Here is a 25,291-nt window from a genome sequence, read left to right as displayed (position 1 = left end):
TGCATATCAGTATGTTGTTGTAGATCCATAAAACCGAAATATGACCCTTTTTCATGTATAATATGGGCTCTTTAAGGTTGTATAATATACCCTATAGTTGTAGAAAACTATATTATTGGGTCTTTTTTATTGATATAATTGTTGTGTTACCGACTATCATATTCATTCAGTTACTTTATTGTTGAAAAACTACAGTACCTAAGATAGATTATTATATACACTCACCGGCCATTTTATTAGGTACACCTTACTAGTACATAGTCCATATTGACATGATAGCATCACACAGTTGCTGCAGATTTGTTTATTGCATTGGTTCTCAAACTGTGGTACGTGTACCACTAGTGGTACGCAGGCTTCCTTCTAGTGGTACACGGAGGAATCGCTGAATAATTAACTTTTAAAAGCACATCAGAATTTAAATTTTGACATTTTATTTAATCTTTTTTACCTGTAAGCAAAGTACAGTGTTAATGTTCAAACTATATATAATGTTTAAAGTGGCTCCAAATAAAACAATTTCATAATAATAAGGATTAATCTGCCATGTTTGTGAACTGTGCAGAGCTGTAGCTGCTTAATTAGACCTACTACGCTACTGTATTTCAATATCGGTTATATGGTGATACTTGGAGAGACAATTTTTTGGTACTTGGTGAAAAGTTTGAGAACCACTGGTCTATTGGATTGAGGTCTGGTGACTGTGGAGGCCATTTGAGTACAGTGAACTCATTGTCATGTTCAAGAAACTAGTCTGAGATGATTCATGCTTTATGACATGGTGCGTTATCCTGCTGTAAGTAGCCATCAGAATTTTGGTATACTGTGGTCACAAAGGGATGGACATGGTCAGCAACAATACTCATGTAGACTGCGGTGTTGACACGATGCTCAATTGGTACTAATGGGCCCAAAGTGTGCCAAGAAAATATTCCCACACCATTACACAACCACCACCAGCCTGAACTGTTGATACAAGGCAGGATGGATCCGTCAGTTTGTGTTGTTGATGCCAAATTCTGACCCGACAATCCGAATGTGGCAGCAGAAATGGAGACTCATCAGACCAGGCAACGTATTTCCAACCTTCTGTTGTCCAATTTTGGTGAGCCTGTGTGAATTGTAGCCTCAGTTTCCAGTTCTTAGCTGACAGGAGTGGCACCCGGTATGGTCTTCTGCTGCTGTAGCCCATCTGCTTCAAGGTTAGACGTATTGTGCGTTTAGAGACGCTTTTCTGCAGACCTCGGTGGTATCGAGTGCTCATTTAAGTTACTGTTGTCTTTCTATCAGTTGGAACCAGTCTGGCCATTCTCCTCTAGCCAGAGGCAATTTGTTTGGGCCCTCTAAATATTGTGACCAAGACATCAAAAATAAATTTAGTTCAGTCAAAAACCGACCTCTATAGTTATGAAGTGACGTGCGTCTGTTCAATACAAGCTGCAGTTAAAGGCTGTGCAGAGTGTGAGTCACCTGACATTAGGCGAGTGGCGCAAGCAGCCGAAAAGATTTGGTTATGTTTGTAAAAAAGGCCTTTTGTTCAATGCACTGATTTTGTTAATAAGGATGCAATGATTAGCCGATTTCCCTATTATCCGCGGTTAATTCATCGTAAAGGCTTCACAACGCCGCATTTCTGTTGCATAAAACAAAACTGCTGCAACTAAACAAAGTTATGCCAACTGTGTGCTAGTTTAAAGTGCTCAGCTTATACACCGAGGCTAATACACACACACAATGGAATAACTATAGCAGCAGGCCGTTCACATATTGCATCTTTTCCGCTCGCAAGTTCATTATTTCCAACAGAGACGTGCCATATTGCATGCAAGCGCAATTGATCGAGAGTGGTGAGAGTTGTGTGTTTGGCTTTCAGTGCAATGTGAACAAAAGATATGTTAGATGAATTATTATTAAAATGATTATGCATGTATAAACGCAGCTGATAACAACAGTTCAATTAAATTCTTATCTAAAATAAAGCTTAAATTAACATTAGACAAATACTATTTTTTATTTATTCTTATTTTTATTTGTTTATTCATTGCTCTGTCATTTATTTTTATTGTAAAATTATCACTCGTGTTTAAATCAAAAGCTTTGTAAAACATTTTTACAGTCCTTTCAGTCGCCAAAACACTTCATATAACAATAGATGTATTGTGTATTGACATTTCTTCTAGATTTAAAATAAAATAGTTGTTATTTATATCATTTAGAGCATAAAATTACTAAATATTCAATGTTTTTAGACATATTTATATTCATTTGATTTCTAGATGACACAATACCAATGTTTTAATTTCAGAAAAGTTAATAAATCTGTATTTAACACTTATTTTTAATAAATACAAGTGTTTTCTATACTTTAATTTCGATTGAGTTCTATTATTTTTGGACCCTTGGATTTTATTTAAAACTAAATAAACTGATATCCCAGAGCTTCTGTTTTACACACATATGCAGTGGATAATGACTAAAGAAATGAAAAGAGTTTGTATAAAATGTTTTGTGACTTCTAAAATCATATGATCCTTTTTTTTTAAAAACTTGATTTACATGTTATTTATAGTTTATATTGTACATGCAAAAAAGTATTGCTGTCTGTTTTCCGTCATGCAAGAGTAATGCAACATAAAAAGTGAAAATGATCAGTGAAAACAGCTTAAATTTAGGCATGTTCCTGACATATCTATCACATGAGTTTGGAAAACCTGAAAAATAATGCACAAAGTTTATCTTGTACTCCTATGATACGTTAATGGTGCTTATTGTGCACTTTCTACGGCTTTACAATGTATAAATTATCCCTTTTATTTCATGGGAAAGAGCAGCTGACTTGTTAGCTTTAATTTAAAGAGCCCCTGTTTTGCATTAAAAGTGTTATACTTTGGTTTTAGGGGTCTGATATGTGTGCAAGGTCAAAAAACACTTTCACTGTCTTATAATATGCATGTATTTTTACCCAATTATCCCAGCGACTCCCATATGAATCGTTCAGCAATTAATTTGTTCCCAAACCCCTGCTTAGTGCAAAGCTAATCTGTGCTGATTGGACTGATGACACAGTCTGTTGCGATTGGTCGACTGCGTTCAGCATGAGACAGAGAGAAAAGCCCACCACGGCTATGAAATAGCAGCCAGAGAGTATATGAAAGCTCAATGCAGGAATGCAATAAAGCAATGCAGTTAAACACTAGCATATTGCTCTACTCTTAAGCCTAACCCCAAGTAATAACAACACACATTCAGTATTAATTTACACAGTGGCGAAAATGTAATTATTTTGTAAATTGACTGCGTCGTGTGTGTGTAACAGCAGATGGTGGCTTGAGCAATGGCAAACCGCAGAGGATCGCCAGTTCAGAAATACATCTAAGCTGTAAAGGAAGAAGCACGCATCGCGTTTTAACATGGTTTTGGATGCGATATGTGAACAGCCCCATACAGATTTAACCTGAGAGATGCAGTACAAGCCCTGATCTATAATCGATATGTTATTACAAGGCGTGGGGGTTATTACAACTTATAACACACAATTACACAGTACACACATATTTTGCAAACTACACAAAGCGAGGAAACTATTTTAAGGACACTTGCATGTTATGATCCGAAAGAAGACGAAACTGGTTCATTTGAACTGTAAAAGTTAATGACAAAGTCCCTGTCGAAGTCTGACAAAGTTCCATGGTCTCTGCTCATCCTTTAATAGCAAACGGCTGGCAAATCCCGCGCTGCAGCGTAGGTTATTGTTTCAAAAATCAGAAAAATGACAGGAACAAACACAGCACTGGGTTGGCTATACTGTGGTGTTGTTGGGAAAATAAACTTTAGTCCTTTATTCCCCGCAGCCTAGGGCGGCGTCCATGACATCTCCTCACTTTCGTCCGCGACAATCCCCCCACCACCCCGGTTCTCGCTGTTGTACGCACAATCACACCCCCGTCTCTCGTTTTCACTTTCGGTTTGAGGGCGGCATGATCATCTTTTGCCTAGAGTGCCGGTTCAGTTTGCTCCGGCTCTACCCGCAGCCGAATCTCCATTTGTCAATGATCGTAATCTTTGCATCATGATCAGTCCCGTGATCCCCCGTGCCACCGCTAGTGTGTGGAGGGAAAGTGCGTGCACATTTTAACAGAACTAGAACTACATATTTGGATATGTACCGTATAGACGTTGATGCAATCAAACAAAAGATCCGAAGCCAACTCGATTCGTTTATTCGACTCTGAGTCAAATATTTCTCTAAAGAATCAATAGCTTTAAACAAGCTGCACTTTTAGATTTAAACATTAACTGGGTGTTTTTATTAACTTGTTTTGTTAACTTGAGCTGTTGATGCACACTGCATAGAAGGTCATTTTCAAAAACCCATCATAGGGGCTCTTTAAAGTAAAAAATAGTAATAGTTCATTCATTCATTCATTCATTCATTCATTTTCCTTTGGCTTAGTTTCTATTTCAGAGGTCGCCACAGCCTAATGTACCGCCAAGTGTCCCAGCACATGTTTTATACATCGGATGCCCTTCCAGTCGCTGCCCAGTACTAGGAAACACCCATACACATTTACATTCTCAGACACACACACAGACACAGACACACACACACGCACACACTTATACACTACACCCAATTTAGTTTATTCAATTCCCCTATAGCGCATCTGTTTGGACTGTGGTGGAAACCAGAGTACCCACGCCAACACGGGGAGAACATGCAAACTCCACACAGAAATGCCAAATGACCCAGCTGGGACTCGAACCAACGCCCTTCTTGCAGTGAGGCTACAGTGCTAACCACTGAGCTACTGTGTTGCCATAATAATAGTATTAATAAATAATAATAATAATTCCTTGTCTTCTCCTCACAATGATCCCATATTAGCTGCACCTAAAAATAACGCCTCTGTAGTCATTTACGAGGAGGCTGAATTATGAATGTGGCTAATTGAATCTGAGCCACGCTCTGATGACTATGTTTTAGTAATGTTACGTTACTCACTCCACGTGCGATCACAGACTCTGATCGGGATGCTTCGGAGGTGAATTTGAGCTCTGTAGTTGATGTTAATTGGCCGGCGTAGCATTGCAGTGGCAGCGGCTGACGCGGTTGTTATGGTTGAGCATTTCTCACTGCATTGTTTGGTGCTAAACTTGACAGAGTTCCTCATTAATAGTCAGCGTTGCATGGTGTGCACATCACGGCTGTGCTTTCTTTGCATATGCATACTAATATCTGCATATAAATATATAAATGTATATGAACGAGAGGAAAATTGATGAGAAAAATACTCAGAATTCTGGCTTAATGCTAGTTTATCTTCAATCTGGATATTTTTTATCAGGCGTTTACGTAATGGATGTTTCTAACTCCCCACGTCACGTCCCCACGTTTCCTCCGGGTGCTGTGGTTTCCCCACAGTCCAAACACATGCTGTACAGGTGAATTGGATAGGCTAAATTGTCTGTAGTGTGTGTGTGTGTGTGTGTGTGTGTGTGTGTGTGTGTGTGTGAATGAATGTTTCCCAGTGATGGGTTGTGGCTGGAAGGGCATCCGCTGCATAAAAAAGTGCTGGATAAGTTGGCGCTTCATTCCGCTGTGGCGACCCCGGATTATTAAAGGGACTAAGCCGAAAAGAATATGAATGAATGAATGTTTCCAATTCCGTGTTGATTGTCTTGACATTTAATTAATAGATCTTTTTGAACACGTAACGTGCATGCAAAAGTGAGTTTTTGGATTTTTATGTAATGTTATTGTTTAAAGGTGTCATACTGAGGTGTGCTTCCCAAACAACGCCGTAACTCGCAGCTGAACTATCATAGTACGATGCATCATTTAGGTAAAGCAAGATGTAGTGACGAGTGTTTCCCAAAATCCGTTGCGTCTCTGTTGCAGATCTATCGTTTGAATCACGTTAGATATAACGTAAAACCTCCATAATGATGCTCTAAACGTGGTAGACTAGCAACTTCTCTAGAGAAGATCCCCATGTGTAAATTATATTGTTTTACATGCACACACATTAAAAAAAAATCTAGTATTAGTAAAAATATGCACTCGCTTTCCATATTAACTGAAATATGTAAATGCCACATAAAGGCCCTGTGTTTCCTTTACAAATATTAATGAGAACGTTACATGTTCTGTTCTAAAACAAAAAATCACTTGCAAAAGCTAACACGTATTCTAATATCATATAAATAAATAAGGAGGCTGTTTATTAGGAAGTTAAATTTTAATATTTATTTTTTACTAGGAAATTTAAAACATCCTACTTTAATAATAATATTATTGATGATATTGATGATGATGTTTACTATTATTATTATTATTATTATTATTAAGTAGGATATTGTTCATTTATTTTTTATTTTTCAATCTTTTACAATTTGACACAATCACTGCAGAACTGTTCTAATCAACAGGCTTTAGTCATATACAGCACAGATACTTGATAAATAACCTACTATAAATCAAAGTGCATTAACATATTCTATTTTTTTTTTTTTTTTTTACAAGTTTTGAAGATGTAAAATATTATCCGCTTTTAAATAATAGGTCACCTATAGCTTTCGTTATCAGGCTGTGTTTAAAATGACATCAATATTTTCAAAGTGCACTGCGGAGGGAGCGTGATTGTAAACATGCAGATGGCTAAAACTGAACTGTAAAAACACTTTAAAAGCAAATAACTCCTAAGAGTGATCACTCTAATGCTAATATAATGAATGTTCTAAATGAATAGGGCATAGTGGGGAATAGCTGGGAATAGAACACAGTCAGGAACTCTGTTTCTAACTACACCTCCAGAGGTATAGATACAAGCATACAAGTTTGCGACGCAGTTTGCGAATGTTAGTTGGAACGATGGATTTGGGAAACACTAAATCAACAAACTATGTTTGTAACGACAGAACTTGTGTACTTAGTTGGCTGACGATGGTTTTCGGACACGCACTCCTGTATGTATGCATTGATGTAACATGTAAAATTATTCTTTGATATCTTAGTAAAAGGTATGTGGTGTAGGTGCATGCAAAGATATGCTTATACAGGTAATTTTTTAACCTAAAGTGTTGACCTTAAAGGTGCTGAAGGTGATCTAACCGGTTAGCATAATATCTTTGAAACACAGTCCCACCACGCCTCTTAAAAAACGAATGCGCACGCAACAGACAACCCACTATTTCATGTCATTTGCCAGCTAGAAATGTAGGTAGTGGTTGGCCGGTGGCGTGCAGGAATTACACTTATTACTAGGACATACTTGCATGCTATTTCAGAGTGAATATTCAGAGTAGCATGGTGAACAATATAGGCAGCTCGTCACAGGCTGTCTTTGTTTAGAAATGACCCAATGTGATTATAAAAGCTACTTCAGCTCAGTAAAGCAGGCTAGACAGAATAGCGCTAGTTACTGATGTTTTGATGTTAAACTAAATAAAAATCTACATTATCGATGTTGTAAAAGGACCTTATAAAATCACATCAATCTTTTACTGGGAGATTTCAGTGGCTGAACAACACTTCCCTAATAACCCATTCATGAAGCAATTTACATCAGCTTTACATGACTACAATAGTTTAAAACAGAACATTACCTGTCTAAATGAAATACTTCAGCCATGGTGTCGTCCCTTCTCCAGTGTGCAAAACTCACTCCAATATTGATTCAGGATTTTAAAAAATTTTGATTCTGCTATTGATTTTAACGCTGTCATCTCATGTGTCTTGTGTGCACATGATCACGCGGTGTGCATTCACGGCTACACGTGCTAATGGCGGATCTGTGTGAACAGAGATGCGCAGATGCACAAATCTACATTTGTTGATAAACAGTTTGGGCTACTTATGGGAACTATGGAAGATGTCGGACTGACAATATTTAATTGGATGAACTCTTAGTTTTATGCCTTACCCAGAATATAAAAACACATAAATACATTTAGATCATTTACTTTGATCATTACTATTGGACTGTGAAGAGATTTTCAACCAGCACAGCAAAAAATCTCGTTATTCTGATCTGTCTCCAGAGCAGTTTTCGATGCCCATCCAGTGCACGGACGGCCCGGTGGAGCAAACCGAGGAGCCGTTTTCCCCACCACCGGCGCCTGAAATCCAGGACACTTCAGGAAACCCTTCAGCATCACTGGCATCTCGCAGTGCTAATCCATTTTACGATTCCCTTCAAGACCTGGTGGTGAAGTTTCCTCCGAGCGCAGAGGAAGATTACGCTTTTCTGCACAGTACGCCAGATGTGTGTGTGGATCTGCCTCTGCACAGGCCAGACCTGCCGGATCACATGCAGAAAAACAGCAAAGAGTCTTACCTGTCTTACTGCCCATCCACTCTGCCGTCACACACACCCGCAGCTTCAGCACCGCAGGAAAATGTTCGAGGGCCACAACAGGTAAGATATACATTCACACCCAATGTTTCATATATATATATATATATATATATATATATAATTAAAAAAAAAATATATATATATATATATATATATATATATATATATAATATTTAATTTATCTGTGCTGTGGTTTCTTTAAACAATAATATATTGAATCTAATATAAACATTTGTTGTCCTGTTAATGGCACAATTAAATACAATTAACAATAAAACATGGGTGTTGCAGTTTTTCTAAAATTTTTTAACTATAATGCCATTTTTTTGAAAAAGCATACCTATTTGTCTAAACTGAGGGTGTTGCTGTCGAAAGTGAAAACCTGGGAAGAGGAGGGGGGCGGCGGGTGTTGCAGACGAAAGTAAAACCAGTGAGGGAGGGAGGGTTGTCGTGGACTAAAGTAAAAATCAGTGGGGGAGGGGGAGTCGTCATGGACGAAAGTGAAAACCGGTGGGGGGGGGTCGTCAAGGACTAAAGTGAAAACCAGTGGGGGAAGGGGGGTTGACGTGGACTAAAGTGAAAACCAGTGAGGGAGGGGGGTTGTCACATACAAAACCAGTTGGGGGGACAAAAGTGAAGATGGTAGGTTGGATCGCGGGCGAAATTGAAGACCGTGGGATGAATTGTGGATGAAAGTGAAGACTGTGCTTGGAAAAAGTAAAGACTGGGGGGTGGGAGGGGTGGGGGGAAGCAGGGGTGTCGCACACTTAAGTAAAAACCGGTGGGGTGGGGGTGGGGGGCGTATCACAGACAAAGATTGAAGGCCGTGGGTTGGATTGCGGGAGAAAGTGATGACCGTGGGACAGATTGCAGATGAAAGTGAAGAACGGGGGTTGCATCGTGGTTAAAAGTGAAGACCGTGGGGCAGATTATGGATGAAAGTGAAGACCGGTTGAATCGGGGGCAAAAGCAAAGACTGTGGGGTGAATTGCGGATGAAACTGAAGACTGGGGGTTGGATTGCGAACGAAAGTTAAAACCGGGGGTTGGATTGCAGGGTAAAGTAGAGACGAGGTGCTGCAAGATTTTCTATTTTAACATAAAATGTACAAATTCGTACAAAGCTTATACAAGATACAGACACAAAATCTAAATTACCTGCTGTTAGAAAACGTTCTATGACCCCAACATGTTACATGAACATTCTCACCCAAAGCTTTTATTATTTTATTGCATTTATTTTTTAATAATGAATATTTTTATTCAAATTATGCTACATACATGCCATTAAACCATACACTTGTACAAGGGAAGAGGAAGAAAATACGTACATATACAGTTAAAGTCAGAATTATTCACCCTCCTTAATCTTTCTTCAAATATTTACCCAAACGATGTTTAACAGAGCAATGAAATGTGTACAGTATTTACTATCATTTTTTTTCCTCTGAAAGAAAGGTTATTTAGACTGCAATATCACAAATCAAATCAGTTTTTTTGTTTGATCTTGTGGAATATATAAGTATCTGTTATGCAAATGTTAAACATCTTACATTTCCTGCAAAGGGTGTGTAAACTGTATATATTTGCAGCTTGCGAAATTGCAGAGGAAGTCTAATTAAAACGAGTGTAAAAAAAGGCAGATGAAAGAACCCAATTGTTTTTACCTGTCCGTATGGAGAACTGCGAAACTCACACCTATTATGTAAGGCTCACATCTGCACGGGAATTCAGTGCTATTGCATTTAGGATGTCAATTAGGATGTGCTAAGACCACCGAGAGCTGCGAATCACATATTACATGTTGTGGTACCATTACGCTTGTTTCTGGACTGTTCTTTTTTTTTTAACTCTCTTTGAGCATGAAAGGCATCACAGATACCTGGGCTCATCTGTTTGAAGAGCTGGAGAAAAATATATAGTGTTTGTTGGCAAAACAGACTTTTCCAGCATAATGACTGGATTATGAAGCGTACATCTGGTGTCATCCAAAAAAAGAGCATTTCCTTTTGGTAAAAAAGTCTTGTGATGTTTGCAAATGGGCAGATGATAAAATACCACAATAACAGACTCATTATGAAGTCTGTTGTTTTGATTAACATGCAGATTAATCAATATCAATAGTATTTTTTATTCCCAGAAAATTCTATATGTTTTATATTATGACTCCTATTCTTATTATTCATTCATTCATTCATTTTCTTGTCGGCTTAGTCCCTTTATTAATCCGGGGTCGCCACAGCGGAATGAACCGCCAACTTATCCAGCAAGTTTTTACGCATCGGATGCCCTTCCAGCCGCAACCCATCTCTGGAAAACATCCATACACACATTCACACCCATTCACACTCATACAATGCGGACAATTTAGCCTACCCAATTCACCGGTACTACATGTCTTTGGACTGTGGGGGAAACCGGAGTACCCAGAGGAAACCCACGTGAAGGCAGGGAGAACATGCAAACTCCACACAGAAACGCCAACTGAGCCGAGGTTCGACCCAGTGACCTTCTTGCTGTAAGGCGTCAGCACTACCTACTGCACCACTGCCTCGCCCCATTCTTATTATTAATAATAATAATATTATTGTTAATTAGTAATTATCAGAAATATTTTTGTTTTGGCTAGAATTAAAGCAGTTTGTTTAAAAGAAAAAAACTTTTTAAGGTCAATATTATTAACCACTTTTATACAATGAGTTGCCTAGTTACCCTAACTTGACTAATTAACCTGGTTAAACCTTTAAATGTCACTTTAAAGGGCACCTAGGTTACCCCATTTTCCAGCTTTAAGATAAGTCCTCAGAATGTGTCTGTAAAGTTTCAGCTCAAAACACCCAGCATATTATTTATTATAGCTTTCTGAAGTTTCTGTTTTATAGCTGGTAAATTCTTGTTGCTGTTTTTTGTACTGTGCCTTTAAGGCTAGTCCTCCCTAACCAACGTTCCCACGTGCCCAACAGCATGCCTCAATTGCCGCCCTCGGCTGCCTCAGGAAGCAGATCTCACGTAACGTTTGTGAGAAATGCTACAGTAAGAACTTTACCAATGAGTATTTGATCCATTTGTTGAGAAGTTGCAACGATCAGCCACACACAATGTCGTTACAAAGTACACACACACACATAGCGCAGACACGCACACAAAGACTTTGCACTCTTTTTGCACGCATTTGTGACAGGATACAGGTTAATATCCGCTGCTGTATGGATATGCGTTATGTTAATGCACAAAATAAACCTGATTTAACGTCCACAAATCGGGATTGAAGCGTCTTCTTTTATAATTGTTCTGACACGCTGCTGTGCTGATGAAGTAAAGCTGAAGTGAATCGCTGTACTTCATTACACACATGCTCTGTTTTAAAACATTTTAAACTTGAAACTCACTCTTGATCACATTTGATGATGATTGATGATCCTAGCAAACTGAACAGACCTTTTATTCCCTGTGGCTTTGCCTACTGTATGTCCTGTTTGTTGATATGATTATATGCGTTACTACGGAAACATGTTAATACGCAGCTGTCAAACATTATTGGTGGGCGGGGGGACCGCACTCCTATGTCACATTGTGGTCGGTCTGAAACCGCTCCAATTGGTCCACATATACACACATATACACACACACACACATATTTATATATATAATGTATAATATATATTATATTTATAAATGTATATATGTGTGTGTGTGTGTGTATATATGTGTGTGTGTGTGTGTGTGTGTGTGTATATATATTTATATATATATATGTGTGTATAAATAAATTATATATATATATGTATGTATATATATATATATATATATATATATATATATATATATATATATATGTATATATATATATGTATATATATATGTATATATATATATATATATATATATATATATATATATATATATATATATATATATATATATATGTATATATATATATATATTCAATTCAATTCAATTCAGCTTTATTTGTATAGCGCTTTTACAATGTAGATTGTGTCAAAGCAGCTTCACATAAATGGTCATAGTAACTGGAACAGTGTGGTTCAGTAACTGGAACAGTGTGGTTCAGGTTTTAGTGTTTAAGTTCAGTTCAGTTCAGTTTAGCTCAGTTCAGTGTGATTTAATCATTACTGAGAGTTTAAACACTGAAGAGCCAATTCATCGATGCGTAGCTCTACCAATCCTGAACCATGCGAGGCAGTGGCGACAGCTATATATAGCCATATATATATATATATATATATATTTGAGTCCTAATAAGGGGGTAGTGTAATGGTTAACGTAAATGTAACCCAATCTTTGTGTTCAATTCATATACCAGCATGTTTTTGTTTTATAGCACAGCCACAAATGCGTGCAGAATAGTTGAATCTAGTCTTTTAGGCATTCATCATTATCAGATACAGCCTAACAGTATTAGCCACGAGTATTGCAGTCTAATGTTCTTTTTTTTTTGTTTCTCTGTCCAGCTCTTTTGGACTCCAGACCTTCCGGACTTGTCAGGCCAGGCGTCAGGCACAGACGCTCCGCAGATGAACAGCCGAGAGAAGTGTGCTTTTTGCGAAGACGACGTCCCCCCAAATCACATGTATAGCCACCTCAATTCACACTTCAAGAACAAAGCTGGCGATTGACACCCAGCCGGACTCAAAAACGCCCTTTTATTCGTGCCTTTGTTGAGTAGCACAACCCATTAGCCTGAACACATTTGCTCACGTCCGCCAGTGACACCATTGAAGAGAGCGAAACCTCGTTTATTTAATTAGGAGAACATTAAACGCTTCATTTTAGAGTGGTTATGTCTTAATTAAGGCTTTTTTTAGCTGCATTTATTTAGTCTTGATGACTGGCGGGTTCGCTGTAGAATAAAGACGTGCTTCCTTTTTTTGGAAAGTAAATTAAATGTGGCTTTTTTTTTTTTTTTTTTTGATGTCGCTGTTTATTCAAGCTTGGAGATTGAAAAGCTTGCACCGATGTACTTTTATACTACCGTATTTCAACCTAAAGATCACATATAGCTCTTATTCATGCTATGCATATAGTATGTTACATTAAAAACAGGGTTACACTTTATAATAAGGTTACATTAGTTCATGTATTTACTATCATTTAATCGTAACTTCAACAAGTTATTAATAATCATAGTCCAACATTTATTAATGCATCATTAAAATCCAAAGCTGTGCTCTTTATTAAGAACTACAAATGAATGACTTATGTAAGTAACATTAATAAATTCTGTAATAATAATGTTCGTAATGTTCATATATAAAGATTAACTAATGCAACCTCACTGTAGTGTTACTAATCAGGAATATAAATCTTTGCTTAACTTTTTTGTCACATTAAAAACAGGGTCACACTTTACATTAATATTCCATTATTTAATGTACTTACTAACATGAATCAAAATCAAACAATATGCAAGTCTACAGCATTTATTAATAATCATAGATCAACGTTTATTAATGCATTATTAAAATCGAAAGCAGTGCTTGTTATTAAGACCTATTAATGATTGCCTTATTTATATAACATTAATAAATACTGTAATAAATGTATTGTTTATTATTTATTCATGTTCATGAATGCATTCGCTAATGGAACCTTATTGTCAAGTGTTGCCAAAAACAGAATATTAATTTTTGCTACAATAAAAACAGTGTGATGCTTTATAATAAGGTGACATTAGTTCATGTATTTACTAACATGAATAATCGTAAGTTCGACAAGTTATTAGTAATCGTAGTTCAGCATTTATTAATGCATTATTAAAATAAATAGCTGTGCTTTTAATTAAGACCTACAAATAATGACTTAAGTAACTACCGTTAATAAATTCTGTATTAATTCATACATAAACATAAACTATTGCAACCTTACTGTAAAGTGATACTAATAAAGAATATTATTTTTTGATTAACTTTTTTGTCACATTTAAAACAGGGTCACACTTTACATTAATATTCCATTATTTATTGTATTTACTAACATGAATCAAAATCAAACAATATGCAAGTCTACAGCATTTATTAATAATCATAGATCAATGTTTACTAATGCATTATTAAAATCCAAAGCAGTGCTTGTTATTAAGACCTATTAATGAATGCCTTATTTATATAATATTAATAAATACTGTAATAAATGTATTGTTTATTATTTATTCGTGTTCATGAATGCAATCGCTAATGGAACCTTATTGTCAAGTGTTACCAAAAACAGAATATCAATTTTTGTTACAATAAAAACAGGGTGATGCTTTATAATAAGGTTACATTGGTTCATGTATTTACTAACATGAGTAATCGTAAGTTCGACAGGTTCTTAGTAATCGTAGTTCAACATTTATTAATGCATTATTAAAATCCATAGCTGTGCATTTTATTAAGATCTGCAAATAATGACTTTTGTTACCAACATTAATAAATTCTGTATTAATAATGTTCATACATAAACATTATCTAATGCAAGCTTATTGTAAAGTGTTACTAATAAAGAATATAAATATTTGCTTAACTTTTTTGACACATTAAAAACAGGATCACACTTTATAATAATGTTCCATTAGTTAATGTATTTACTAACATGAATTAAAATATGCAAGTCTGCAGCATTTATTAATAATCATAAATCAACGTTTATTAATGCATTATTCATGTATTTACTAACATGAGTAATCGTAAGTTCAACAAGATATATGTAATCGTAGTTCAACATTTATTAATGCATTATTATAATTCAAAGCTGTGCTTGTTAATAAGAACACGTAATGAATGACTTTACATTTTTATTAAGAACTACAAATAATAACTTGTGTAACTAACGTTAATAAATTCTTTATTAATAATGTCGGTAATGTTCATATATAAACATTTACTAATGCGACCTTACCGTAAAGTGTTGCTAATATAGAATATTTATTTTTAGTTGCATTAAAAACAGGGTAACACTTTACAATAATGTTTCATTAGTTAATCATATTTAATGTAATTAAAAACATGAAAAAAACCTGAATAATATACAAACATACAGCATTTATTAATATATTAAAAATATTAATAGTTTTTTTTACATTAATAACAGGGTCACATTTTATAAAAGTTTTCCATTAGTTAATCAAATTTAATGTACTTACTAATTTGAGCCAAAACTGAACAATACACAAGCATTTATTAGTAATCATAGTCCAACATTTATTAACGCATTATTAAAATTCAAATCTGTGCTTGTTTTTAAGAACTACAAATAAATGACTTTTGTGACTAACATTGGTGGCACTTTAGTTAAGGTCACAATTCATGCTATTAACTTGCTTATTACCTGCCTATTACTAAAATATGAACTGTTCATTAGTACTTATAAAGTATGATCTTATTCGTACCTCTATCTATCTATCTGTCTGTCTGTCTGTCTGTCTGTCTGTCTGTCTGTCTGTCTGTCTGTCTGTCTGTCGTTCTATCTATCTATCTATCTATCTATCTATCTATCTATCTATCTATCTATCTATCTATCTATCTATCTATCTATCTATCTATCTATCTATCTATCTATCTATCTATCTATCTATCTATCTATCTATCTATCTATCTATCCATCTTTCTGTCTGTCTGTCTGTCTGTCCATCCATCCATCCATCCATCCATCCATCCATCCATCCATCCATCCATCCATCCATCCATCCATCCATCCATCCATCCATCCATCCATCCATCCATCTATCCAATATATGTTTTAACATGAACTAAAATACATATACATTCATTAATAATCGTAGTTCAACATTTATTGATGCATTATTAAAATCCAAACGCTGTGCTTGTTAATGCTTGTTAACTATTATTGAACAGCTTTGTGCAAAGTTACTTGTAGAAGTAATACATTACAAACTTTAGTCCAGTTTTTAATGTAAATGTTTTACGTTCTAAGCAAAGCAATGTGTTATGTAATTTTTTTTTTTTATCTCCGCTGAGCTCAATATTTAAATATATCACTTTAGTAAAAGTCAACAAAAATGGCTTTACATTTACATTTTACATTTAGTCATTTAGCAGACGCTTTTATCCAAAGCGACTTACAAATGAGGACAAGGAAGCAATTTACACAACTAAGAGCAACAATGAATAAGTACTAAAGGCAAGTTTCAGGTCTGTAAAGTCTAAGAAGGGAAGTGTTAGTAGTTTTTTTTTTTTTTTTTTTTTTTGTACAATTAGTGTGATATTCAAAGAGGCAATTGCAGCTTAGGAAGTGAAGTGGAGACTAAATAGTTGAGTTTTTAGTCGTTTCTTGAAAATAGCGAGTGACTCTGCTGTTCTGATGCAGTTAGGGAGTTCATTCCACCAACTGGGCAGATTGAGCGTGAGCGTTCGCGAAAGTTCGCTTTATTTTCAATAACTAACATGGTTACACTGCAGTCTAAGTAGCAATTTTCACTATTATTAAGATATTGGCTCTTTATTAGTACTTATAAAGTGCTTATTTAAACATTTCATTTACTTAGTTACGTTTTAAGGAAATGAAATGTATATTATTTTTGTATTATTTTTTTTTATTTCAGCTGGGCTTAAGATTGTAATAAATTACTATTATAAGTTACTTCCCTCAACAGGAATTACTTTATTTTCATTAACTTAACTCATTCATTCATATTTCTTCAGCTTAGTAGCTTTATTCATCAGGGCTTGCCACAGCATTGTCTGTCAATTTTTATGTTAAGGTGCAATTTTCGCTATTAATAAACCATTAACTATGACCTCAATAAACTTTTAATTAGCTGTTTGTTAATAGGTAGTCCTTGGGTTTAGGTTTTAGGCATGTAGAATATGTACTTTATAAGTATTAATAAAAAAGCCAATATTGTAATGATTGGCAGGTAGTAAGACGGTATTTAATAGCAAGAATCTGTACTTAAAGTTGCAACACAGTGGCTCAGTGGTTAGCACTGTCACCTGACAGCAAGAAGGTCACTGTTCGAGTCAAGCCTGGGTCAGTTGGCATTTCTGTGTGGAGTTTGCATGTTCTCCCAGTGTTGGCGTGGGTTTTCCGCTGCTCTGGTTTCCCCCAGAGTCCAAACACATGCGCTATAGGTGAATCGAAGAAACTAAATTGGCCATAGTGTATAAGTATGAATGAGTGTGTATGGGTGTTTCCCAGTACTGGGCTGCAGCTGGAAGGGTATCCGCTGTTTAAAACATGAACCACCAACTATTTCAGCATATGTTTTACACAGCAGATGCCCTTCCGGCTGCAACCCAGTACTGGGAAACACCCATCTACTCTCATTCATACACTATGGCCAGTTTCATTCATTCATTTTCTTTTCACTTTAGTCCCTTTATTAATCTGAGGTTGCCACAGTGGAATGAACCGCCAACTTATCCAGCATGTTTCACACAGCGGACACCCAGCTACAACCAAGTACTGGGAAACACCCATATTCACTCCTACAGTATGGCCAATTACATTCATTCATTTTCTTTTCGGCTTAGTCCCTTTATAAATCAAGGGTCGCCACAGCAGAATGAACCGCCAACTATTCCAGCATATGTTTTAAACAGCGGATGCCCTTCCAGCTGCAACCCAGTACTGGGAAAAACCCATACACACTCATTCATACTTATACACTATGGCCAATTTAGTTTCTTCGATTCACCTATAGCGCATGTGTTTGGACTCTGAGGGAAACCGGAGCAGCGGGAAACCCACGCCAACATGGGAGAACATGCAAACTCCACACAGAAATGCCAACTGACCCAGGCTTGACTCGAACAGTGACCTTCTTGCGGTGAGGTGACAGTGCTAACCACTGAGCCACTGTGTTGCAACTTTAAGTACCAATTCTTGCTATTAAATGCCGTCTTACTACCTGCCTATCATTACAATATTGGCCTTTTTATTAATACTTATAAAGTACATATTCTACATGCCTAAAACCTAAACCCAAGGACTACCTATTAATAAACAGCTAATTAAAAGTTTATTGAGGTCATAGTTAATGGTTTATTAATGGCGAAAATTGCACCTTAACATAAAAATTGACAGACAATGGTAATAAATACTGTAATAAATGTATTGTTCATAATTTGTTCATAAATGCATCAACTAATGGAACCTTATTGTAAATTGTCACTGAAAACAGAATATCGGGATCACACTTTACAATAATGTCCCATTAGTATTAGTGTTTATTAATATGAACTAAGATATACTAGTATACAGCATTTATTAATCATAGCTTAATATTTACTATTGCATTATTAAAATCCAAAGCTGTGCATAAGAACTACTAATAAACTAACATTAATAAGGATGAATAAATACTGGAATAAATGTATTGTTCAGTATGTTGCTCATGTTTATAAATACATTAACTAATGGCACCTTATTATAAAGTTACCAAATACAACATATAGCTTTATTTGATCATTTCTGCAATCGTCAGCCCCAGCCGCTGTATGTCTGTATATGTCTATGCATCTTTTTCAGTCATATCTAAATGATTTTTTTTGGTCAAATGTTCATTTACATAAGCTTTTTTTGGCATCTTTTCTTCCAAACTAAATTCTATTTTCATATTTTTGTAATGTTTGTGTTAAGTGAATAATAAAATCACAGTGACACATTAAAGCAGGGGTCACTAATGAAGGTACATACGTTTCATTTAATAATTTTTTTTAAGTTAATTGACATTTTTTATTTAATTACTCTTTTATTTATTTATTTTTTTATTGTTTTACTTAATTTGTAAAGGTTTTTATTTTGTTTTATAATTTTTTTGTTATTATTATTATTAACTTTGTTATATTATTAATTTTGTTTAAATTATTATTGTTTTACTTAGTTTGTAAAGGTTTTTATTTTGTTTTATTTTTTTGTTATTATTATTATTATTATTAACTTTGTTATATTATTAATTTTGTATAACTTAATTTTTACATATAAACAATATTGAATAAATTTTTTTATTTTATCAATTTTTTTTATTTTTATTTTAGATATTTTATTTATCCATTTTAAATGTTTTATTTTCATTTTGTTTTAATATTTATCTATTTTGTTTTATTAAAAAAATTAATTTCTAGCTTTTTTTGCTTTAATTATTTTATTTAACTTTTACCAATTAATTTTGTTTTTATTTGTTTATTTATGTATTTATTTATTTAGCTTAAATATTTTATTTCAATTTGTTTTTATTTTAATTTCTAGCTTTAATTGTTTAATTTAATTTTTTTATTTTGTTTTAATTATTTGTTGTTTTGTTTTTATGATTTGTTTTATTCTATTTTATAAAACATTATTTTAATTTGTAGCTTAATTGTTTAAATTTTTATTTCAGATTTTGTTTTATTTTTAATTTTCATTTTATTTTTATTATTTGTTTTATTTCATTTTATTTTTTTATTTTAATTTTAATTTCTAGCTTTCTAATTATTTATTTAAATTAAAAAATATTCCTATTACTTTTTTCCAATTATTCAATAAAGCTTTATATATATAATTATAATATATATAATTAATTTACTTATTTCTTTTTATTATTTATTTAATTTATCTTTAATTTTTTATTTTAATTTCATCTAGCTTTTTATTTATGTAATTTGTTTAATTGAATTGTATTTTGTTTTATTATTTATTTATTTGCATTTTTATTTCATTTGTTTTTGTTTTATTTTAGTTGAATTGTAACTTTTTAATTGTTTTAATTGTTAATTTTAAATTTTTATTTATTTATATTTTATTTTTTTAATTAATTTCATTATTTTATTTTTTTATGTATTTTATTATATTTTTATAATTTATGTATATTTTTTATTACATTTTTCTTTTAATTATTTATTTTTTTATTTAATTTTGTTTTATTATTTGTTTATTTTCATTTATTTTTGTTTGTTTTTTATTTCTAGTTTTGTAATTTTTTACATTTAATTTTAACAATTTGGTTTAATTTTGTTTCATTTTATTTTTATTATTTTTCATTTATGTAGCTTTTTAATTATTTAATTAAAAACATTTTGTTTTATTATTTATTTATTTGTTTTCATTTTTATTATTGTTTTGTGTCATTGTAATTTTTTGTTTGAATTTTTCTAGCTTTTTAATTTACTTATTTTTATTATTTGTTTTATTTTATTTCATTTGCTACGTGATTGATAAAAACCGTGCAGGCTTTATAAGAAGAAAAAATCTTCTATTGAAATGTTGTGGAAGTAATATCTCCTAATTGCTTTAATTTGATAACTTAATTTTAATGCGCACCACCTGTATGCGGGAATCTGTTCCCAATGAGAAATAATTATTGCCATGATAAACACCATCTGGTTGACGACAGCACTTCTGCACAGGTATATTTCAGGTTAATTAAAACTTAGTTTCTACACCGAGTGTCCAATACAAGCTCAATTTGTGATTTTACATGCATAATTATCTTCTGATTTATAACAATGCATACATCACGTTACGGCCCGCTTGCTGTCTTAGATGCACGATTGAGCAGGAGCGGGAAACACACAGGAAATATTAGCCGAATGGTTGAGAATTAGCTGCTCCGAAAGCTTACATACCAAAACAGAGCCGAGTTTTGTTTTCATGCAGTCACATCAGCTGTGTGCAGATGTGCTGGTGTTTTTATTTTGTGTGTGTGTGTGTGTGTGTGTGTGTCTGTGTCTGTCTGTCTGTCTGTCTGTCTGTCTGTGTCTGTGTCTTTGTGTGTTTGTTTTTGTGTGTGTTTATGCATGTGTGTTTGTGTGTGTGTTTATGTGTGTGTGTGTGTGTGTGTGTGTGTTTATGTGTGTGTGTTTATGCATGTATTTGTGTGTGTGTTCATGCATGTTTATGTGTGTATGTATGTGTGTGTTTTTATATTTGTGTGTGTGTGTTTATATGTGTGAGGTTGTGTTTATGTATGTGTGTTTATGTGTTTGTGTGCTTATGTTTGTGTTTATGTGTGTGTGTGTGTTTATATTTGTGTGTGCTTATATGTGAGTGGTTTTGTTTATGCGTCCGTTTATACGTATATTTATGCGTATGTTTGTGAATGTGTATGTGTTAATGTGTGTGTATTTTTGCGTGTGTTAATGTGAATGTTTATGCATGTGTGTTTGTGAGCTTTTGTTTGTGTGTGTGTTTGTGTGTGTGTTTATGTTTATTTATACAGTATTTGTGTGTGTGTTTATATGTGTGGTTGTGTTTATGCGTGTGTTTGTGTATTTATGCGTATGTATGTTAATGTGTGGGTTTTTGCGTGTGTTTATGCGTGTGTTAATGTGTATGTGTTTGTGTGCTTATATTTGTGCTTGTGTGTGTGTGTGTGTGTGTGTGTGTTTGTATGTGTGTGTTTTTATTTGTGTGTGTGTGTGTGTTTATATATGTGTGGTTGTGTTTATGCATGCGTTTATACGTGTATTTATGCACATGTGTTTTAATTTGTATGTGTTATTGTGTATGTGTTTGTGTGTATTTATGCATGTGTTCATGTGTTTGTGCTTATACAGTATTTGTGTTTATGTATGTGTGTGTTTTTACATTTGTGTATGTGTGTGTTTGTGAATGGTTGTGTTTATGCGTGTGTTTGTTTGTATGTTTACGCATGTGTGTTTATGTATGTATGTGTGTGTGTTTTAATATTTGTGTGTGGTTGAGTGTGTGTTTATGCGTGAGTGGCAATGTGTATGTGTTTGTGTGTGTTTATACGTGTGTGTTTTTATGTATGTGTGTTTATGCGTGTGTTTATACATGTGTGTGTGTGTGTGTGTGTGTGTGTGTTTATGTATGTGTGTTTATGTATGTGTGTTTATGCGTGTGTGTTTATACATGTGTGTTTATACATATGTGTATGTGTGTGGTTGTTTGTGTGTGTTTATGTATGTGTGTTTATGCACGTGTGTGTGTGTGTGTGTGTGTGTGTGTGTGTGTGTGTGTGTGTGTGTGTGTGTGTGTGTGTGTGTGTGTGTGCGTGTGTGTTTATACATTTATGTGTGTGTGTGTGTGTGTGTGGTTGTTTATGCATGTGTGTTTGTGTTTATGTGTGTATTTTTATATTTGTGTGTGTGTGTGTGTGTGTGTGTGTGTGTGTGTGTGTGTGTGTGTGTGTGTGTGTGTGTGTGTGTGTGTGTGGATAATTAGCAGTATCATAAACAAACGTAATCATTTTCACTAATTCCAGTGATGAAGCGTTGAGCAGAAAGCAAAATGTGTGTAGTGGCACATGTGTGTGCAGTGAAGACCTCGTGAACACACACACACACACACACACACAGATTCTGCATAGCTGAGTTGGTGTGAAGGCGAGGAACTGGTTTAGTTGCTGTTTTTCACACTGCTGCTGCACATGGGGATTTTTACTGAATCTTCACTGACTTGCTGAAGCAGAGATTCTCTAGTACTATTGATTTAAAAGATCATGTTTGACCAGACAGCAGTTATAGTCAAAGAAACACTGATAGGGCTCTTTAGCAACACAAAGCAGGCTGTATTTTCTGATGAGTGGTTTTCTGTATATTATCCTGCTTATAGGGCGGTTCTTTTTGTGGATGATAAAAACTTGAAATGGAATCAGCATTTTATTTAAATGCATGCTTTGCTCTGGAGTTATTTGATTAGATTTTTTTTTTTTGTTCCTTTTTATTTTACAACTTTTGTATTTTTTAAATTACATTCGATTTTATTTAATTCATGGCCTGTATACTTATTATATATTTTAATTTTAATTTTGTTCATTTAATTTAAAATGTCTTTTTTCTTTATTTTCTTTTTCTCATTTTTATATTTTATCCATCCATCCATCATCCAACCATCCAAAACAACACACCAATCAAGCCAAACCAAAAATATCTAAAATAACCAAACCAAACCAAACCATCCAAATCAACCCAATCAAACAACCAACCAACACAACCTACCAACCAACTAAACCAACCACAAATCAAACTAAGCTCAGCTAAACTAAACTAGACAGACCAACCAAACCCAAAAATAAATTCCAAAACAACCAAGCCAATCCATCCAAACAAACCCTACCAACCCAACCCAACCAACCTACCAACCCAACTCAACTAAAAAAAACAACAACAAATCATTAATTCATTCACTCATTTCCGGCTTAGTCCCTTTATTAATCTGGGGTCGCCACAGAGGAATGAACTGCCAACTTATCCAGCATGTTTTTACGCAGCGGATGCCCTTCCAGCCGCAACTCATCACTGGGAAATATCCACACACACTCATTCACACACATACACTACGGACAATTTTTGCCTACCCAATTCACCTGTACCACGTGTCTTTGGACTTGTGGAGGAAACCGGAGCACCCACCCGGAGGAAACCCACGTGAACATGGGGAGAACATGCAAACTTCACACAGAAATGTTAACTGACCCAGCCAAGGCCCAAACCAGCAACGTTCTTGCTGTAAGGCGAAAGTGCTACCCACTGCACCACCGCATCGCCCCAACCAAACCAAATGGGAAAAACATCCAAAAAACCAGCCAACCAACCAACCTACCAACCAACCCAACTAACCAAAAACAAACCAACCAAACAAAACCTAACCAAAAACAAATAAACTAAAACAAACCAACTAACAAACTAAACTAGTCAGACCAACCAAACCGAAAAAGAATCCAGAACGGGATCCAAAAACAAACCAACCAATCAGAAACAAAACAACCAAACCAACCAACAAATTAACCCAGACCAACCAAAAAAACTAAACAAGAAAAACAAACCAAAACTAAATAATTTTTTAAACAGCTAAACCAAACCATCCAAACCAACCAACCAAAACAATTCAACCAAGCAAAAACAAACCAACCAAACCGACAAACCAACCAATCACCTAACTAAACCAACCAAACCAAACTCAACCCAACCAACCAAAAACAAACCATCCAAACCAGCCAATCAGAAACAAAACAACCAAACAAACCAACAAATCAACCCAAACCAACCAACAAACTAAAATAACTAGAAAGACCAACCAAACTGACAAAAATCCAAAGCAACCAAACCATCCAAACAACCAACCAACCTACCTACCAACCAGCTAAACTAATCCAACCAACCAAAGACAAACCAATCAAACCTCACAAACCAACTAACTTAACCAACCAAACCCAACCAAACCAAACAACCAAATCAAACCACCAAAAACAAACCAACCAAACCATCTGACCAATCAAACCAACCAAAATACCTACCAACCAACTAAACCAATCCAACTAACCAAAGACAAACCAGTTAAACCTCACAAACCAACTAACTTAACCAACCAAACCCAACCCAACCAAATCAAACCACCAAAAACAAACCAACCAAACCACCTGATCAATCAAACCAACCAAAATACCTACCAACCAACTAAACCAACCCAACTAACCAAAAACAAACCAACCATCAGAAACAAAACAACCAAACCAACCAAAAAACTAAACAAGAAAGACCAACCAAACCAAACCAAAATATTTTTAAACAACTAAACCAAACCATCCAAACCAACCAACCAAGTAAAACAATTCAACCAAGCCAAAAATTTTAAGACATTTTAAGAATCGATTTGATCAAGTAGTTTTTACCAGATGTCGTATTGGGCATACGAGAATTACACATGGTTTTTTGCTCCAAGGTGAAAACCCTACTCAGTGTTTGTGCTGCAAAACTCCTCTTACTGTAAAACATATTTTACTGGACTGTCCTGCTTTTACTGATTCCAGAAGGACTTTTTATGGAATGAACTCTTTTAAGGACATTTTTGACAAAGTGAAGCCAAAAGATTTTAGAATTTTTAGCATGTATTAACACAAAAAAATCTTTTTAATTTATGTTTTATTTTGTTTGTTGATTTTTAAATTGTATATTTGTTGTTGAAAGATTCCTGCCATGAAGATAGCCTAGGTTGCTGACATGGCATTAAATAAAAAAATACATTACATTACAT

At 34.5% G+C, this 25,291-nt stretch overlaps 2 protein-coding genes across 2 annotated transcripts in view; one reads left to right on the top strand and one right to left on the bottom strand.

The window, feature by feature from the left end:
* The window catches only part of tank (TRAF family member-associated NFKB activator), a 43,651-nt gene extending 30,389 nt beyond the window's left edge, over positions 1-13,262 (top strand). Inside the window, 2 exon segments of the mRNA NM_001076600.1 lie at positions 8,041-8,417; positions 12,829-13,262. Coding sequence (NP_001070068.1) covers positions 8,041-8,417; positions 12,829-12,993 — 542 coding nt within the window. The 3' untranslated portion in view covers positions 12,994-13,262.
* The window catches only part of rbms1b (RNA binding motif, single stranded interacting protein 1b), a 447,127-nt gene that overhangs the window by 250,435 nt on the left and 171,401 nt on the right, over positions 1-25,291 (bottom strand). The window lies entirely within an intron of this gene.

This window comes from Danio rerio, chromosome 9 (assembly GCF_049306965.1).
Source record: "Danio rerio strain Tuebingen ecotype United States chromosome 9, GRCz12tu, whole genome shotgun sequence".
In the NCBI taxonomy this organism is placed as follows: Eukaryota; Metazoa; Chordata; class Actinopteri; order Cypriniformes; family Danionidae; genus Danio; species Danio rerio.
This window is presented reverse-complemented; position numbering and strand designations above follow the sequence as displayed.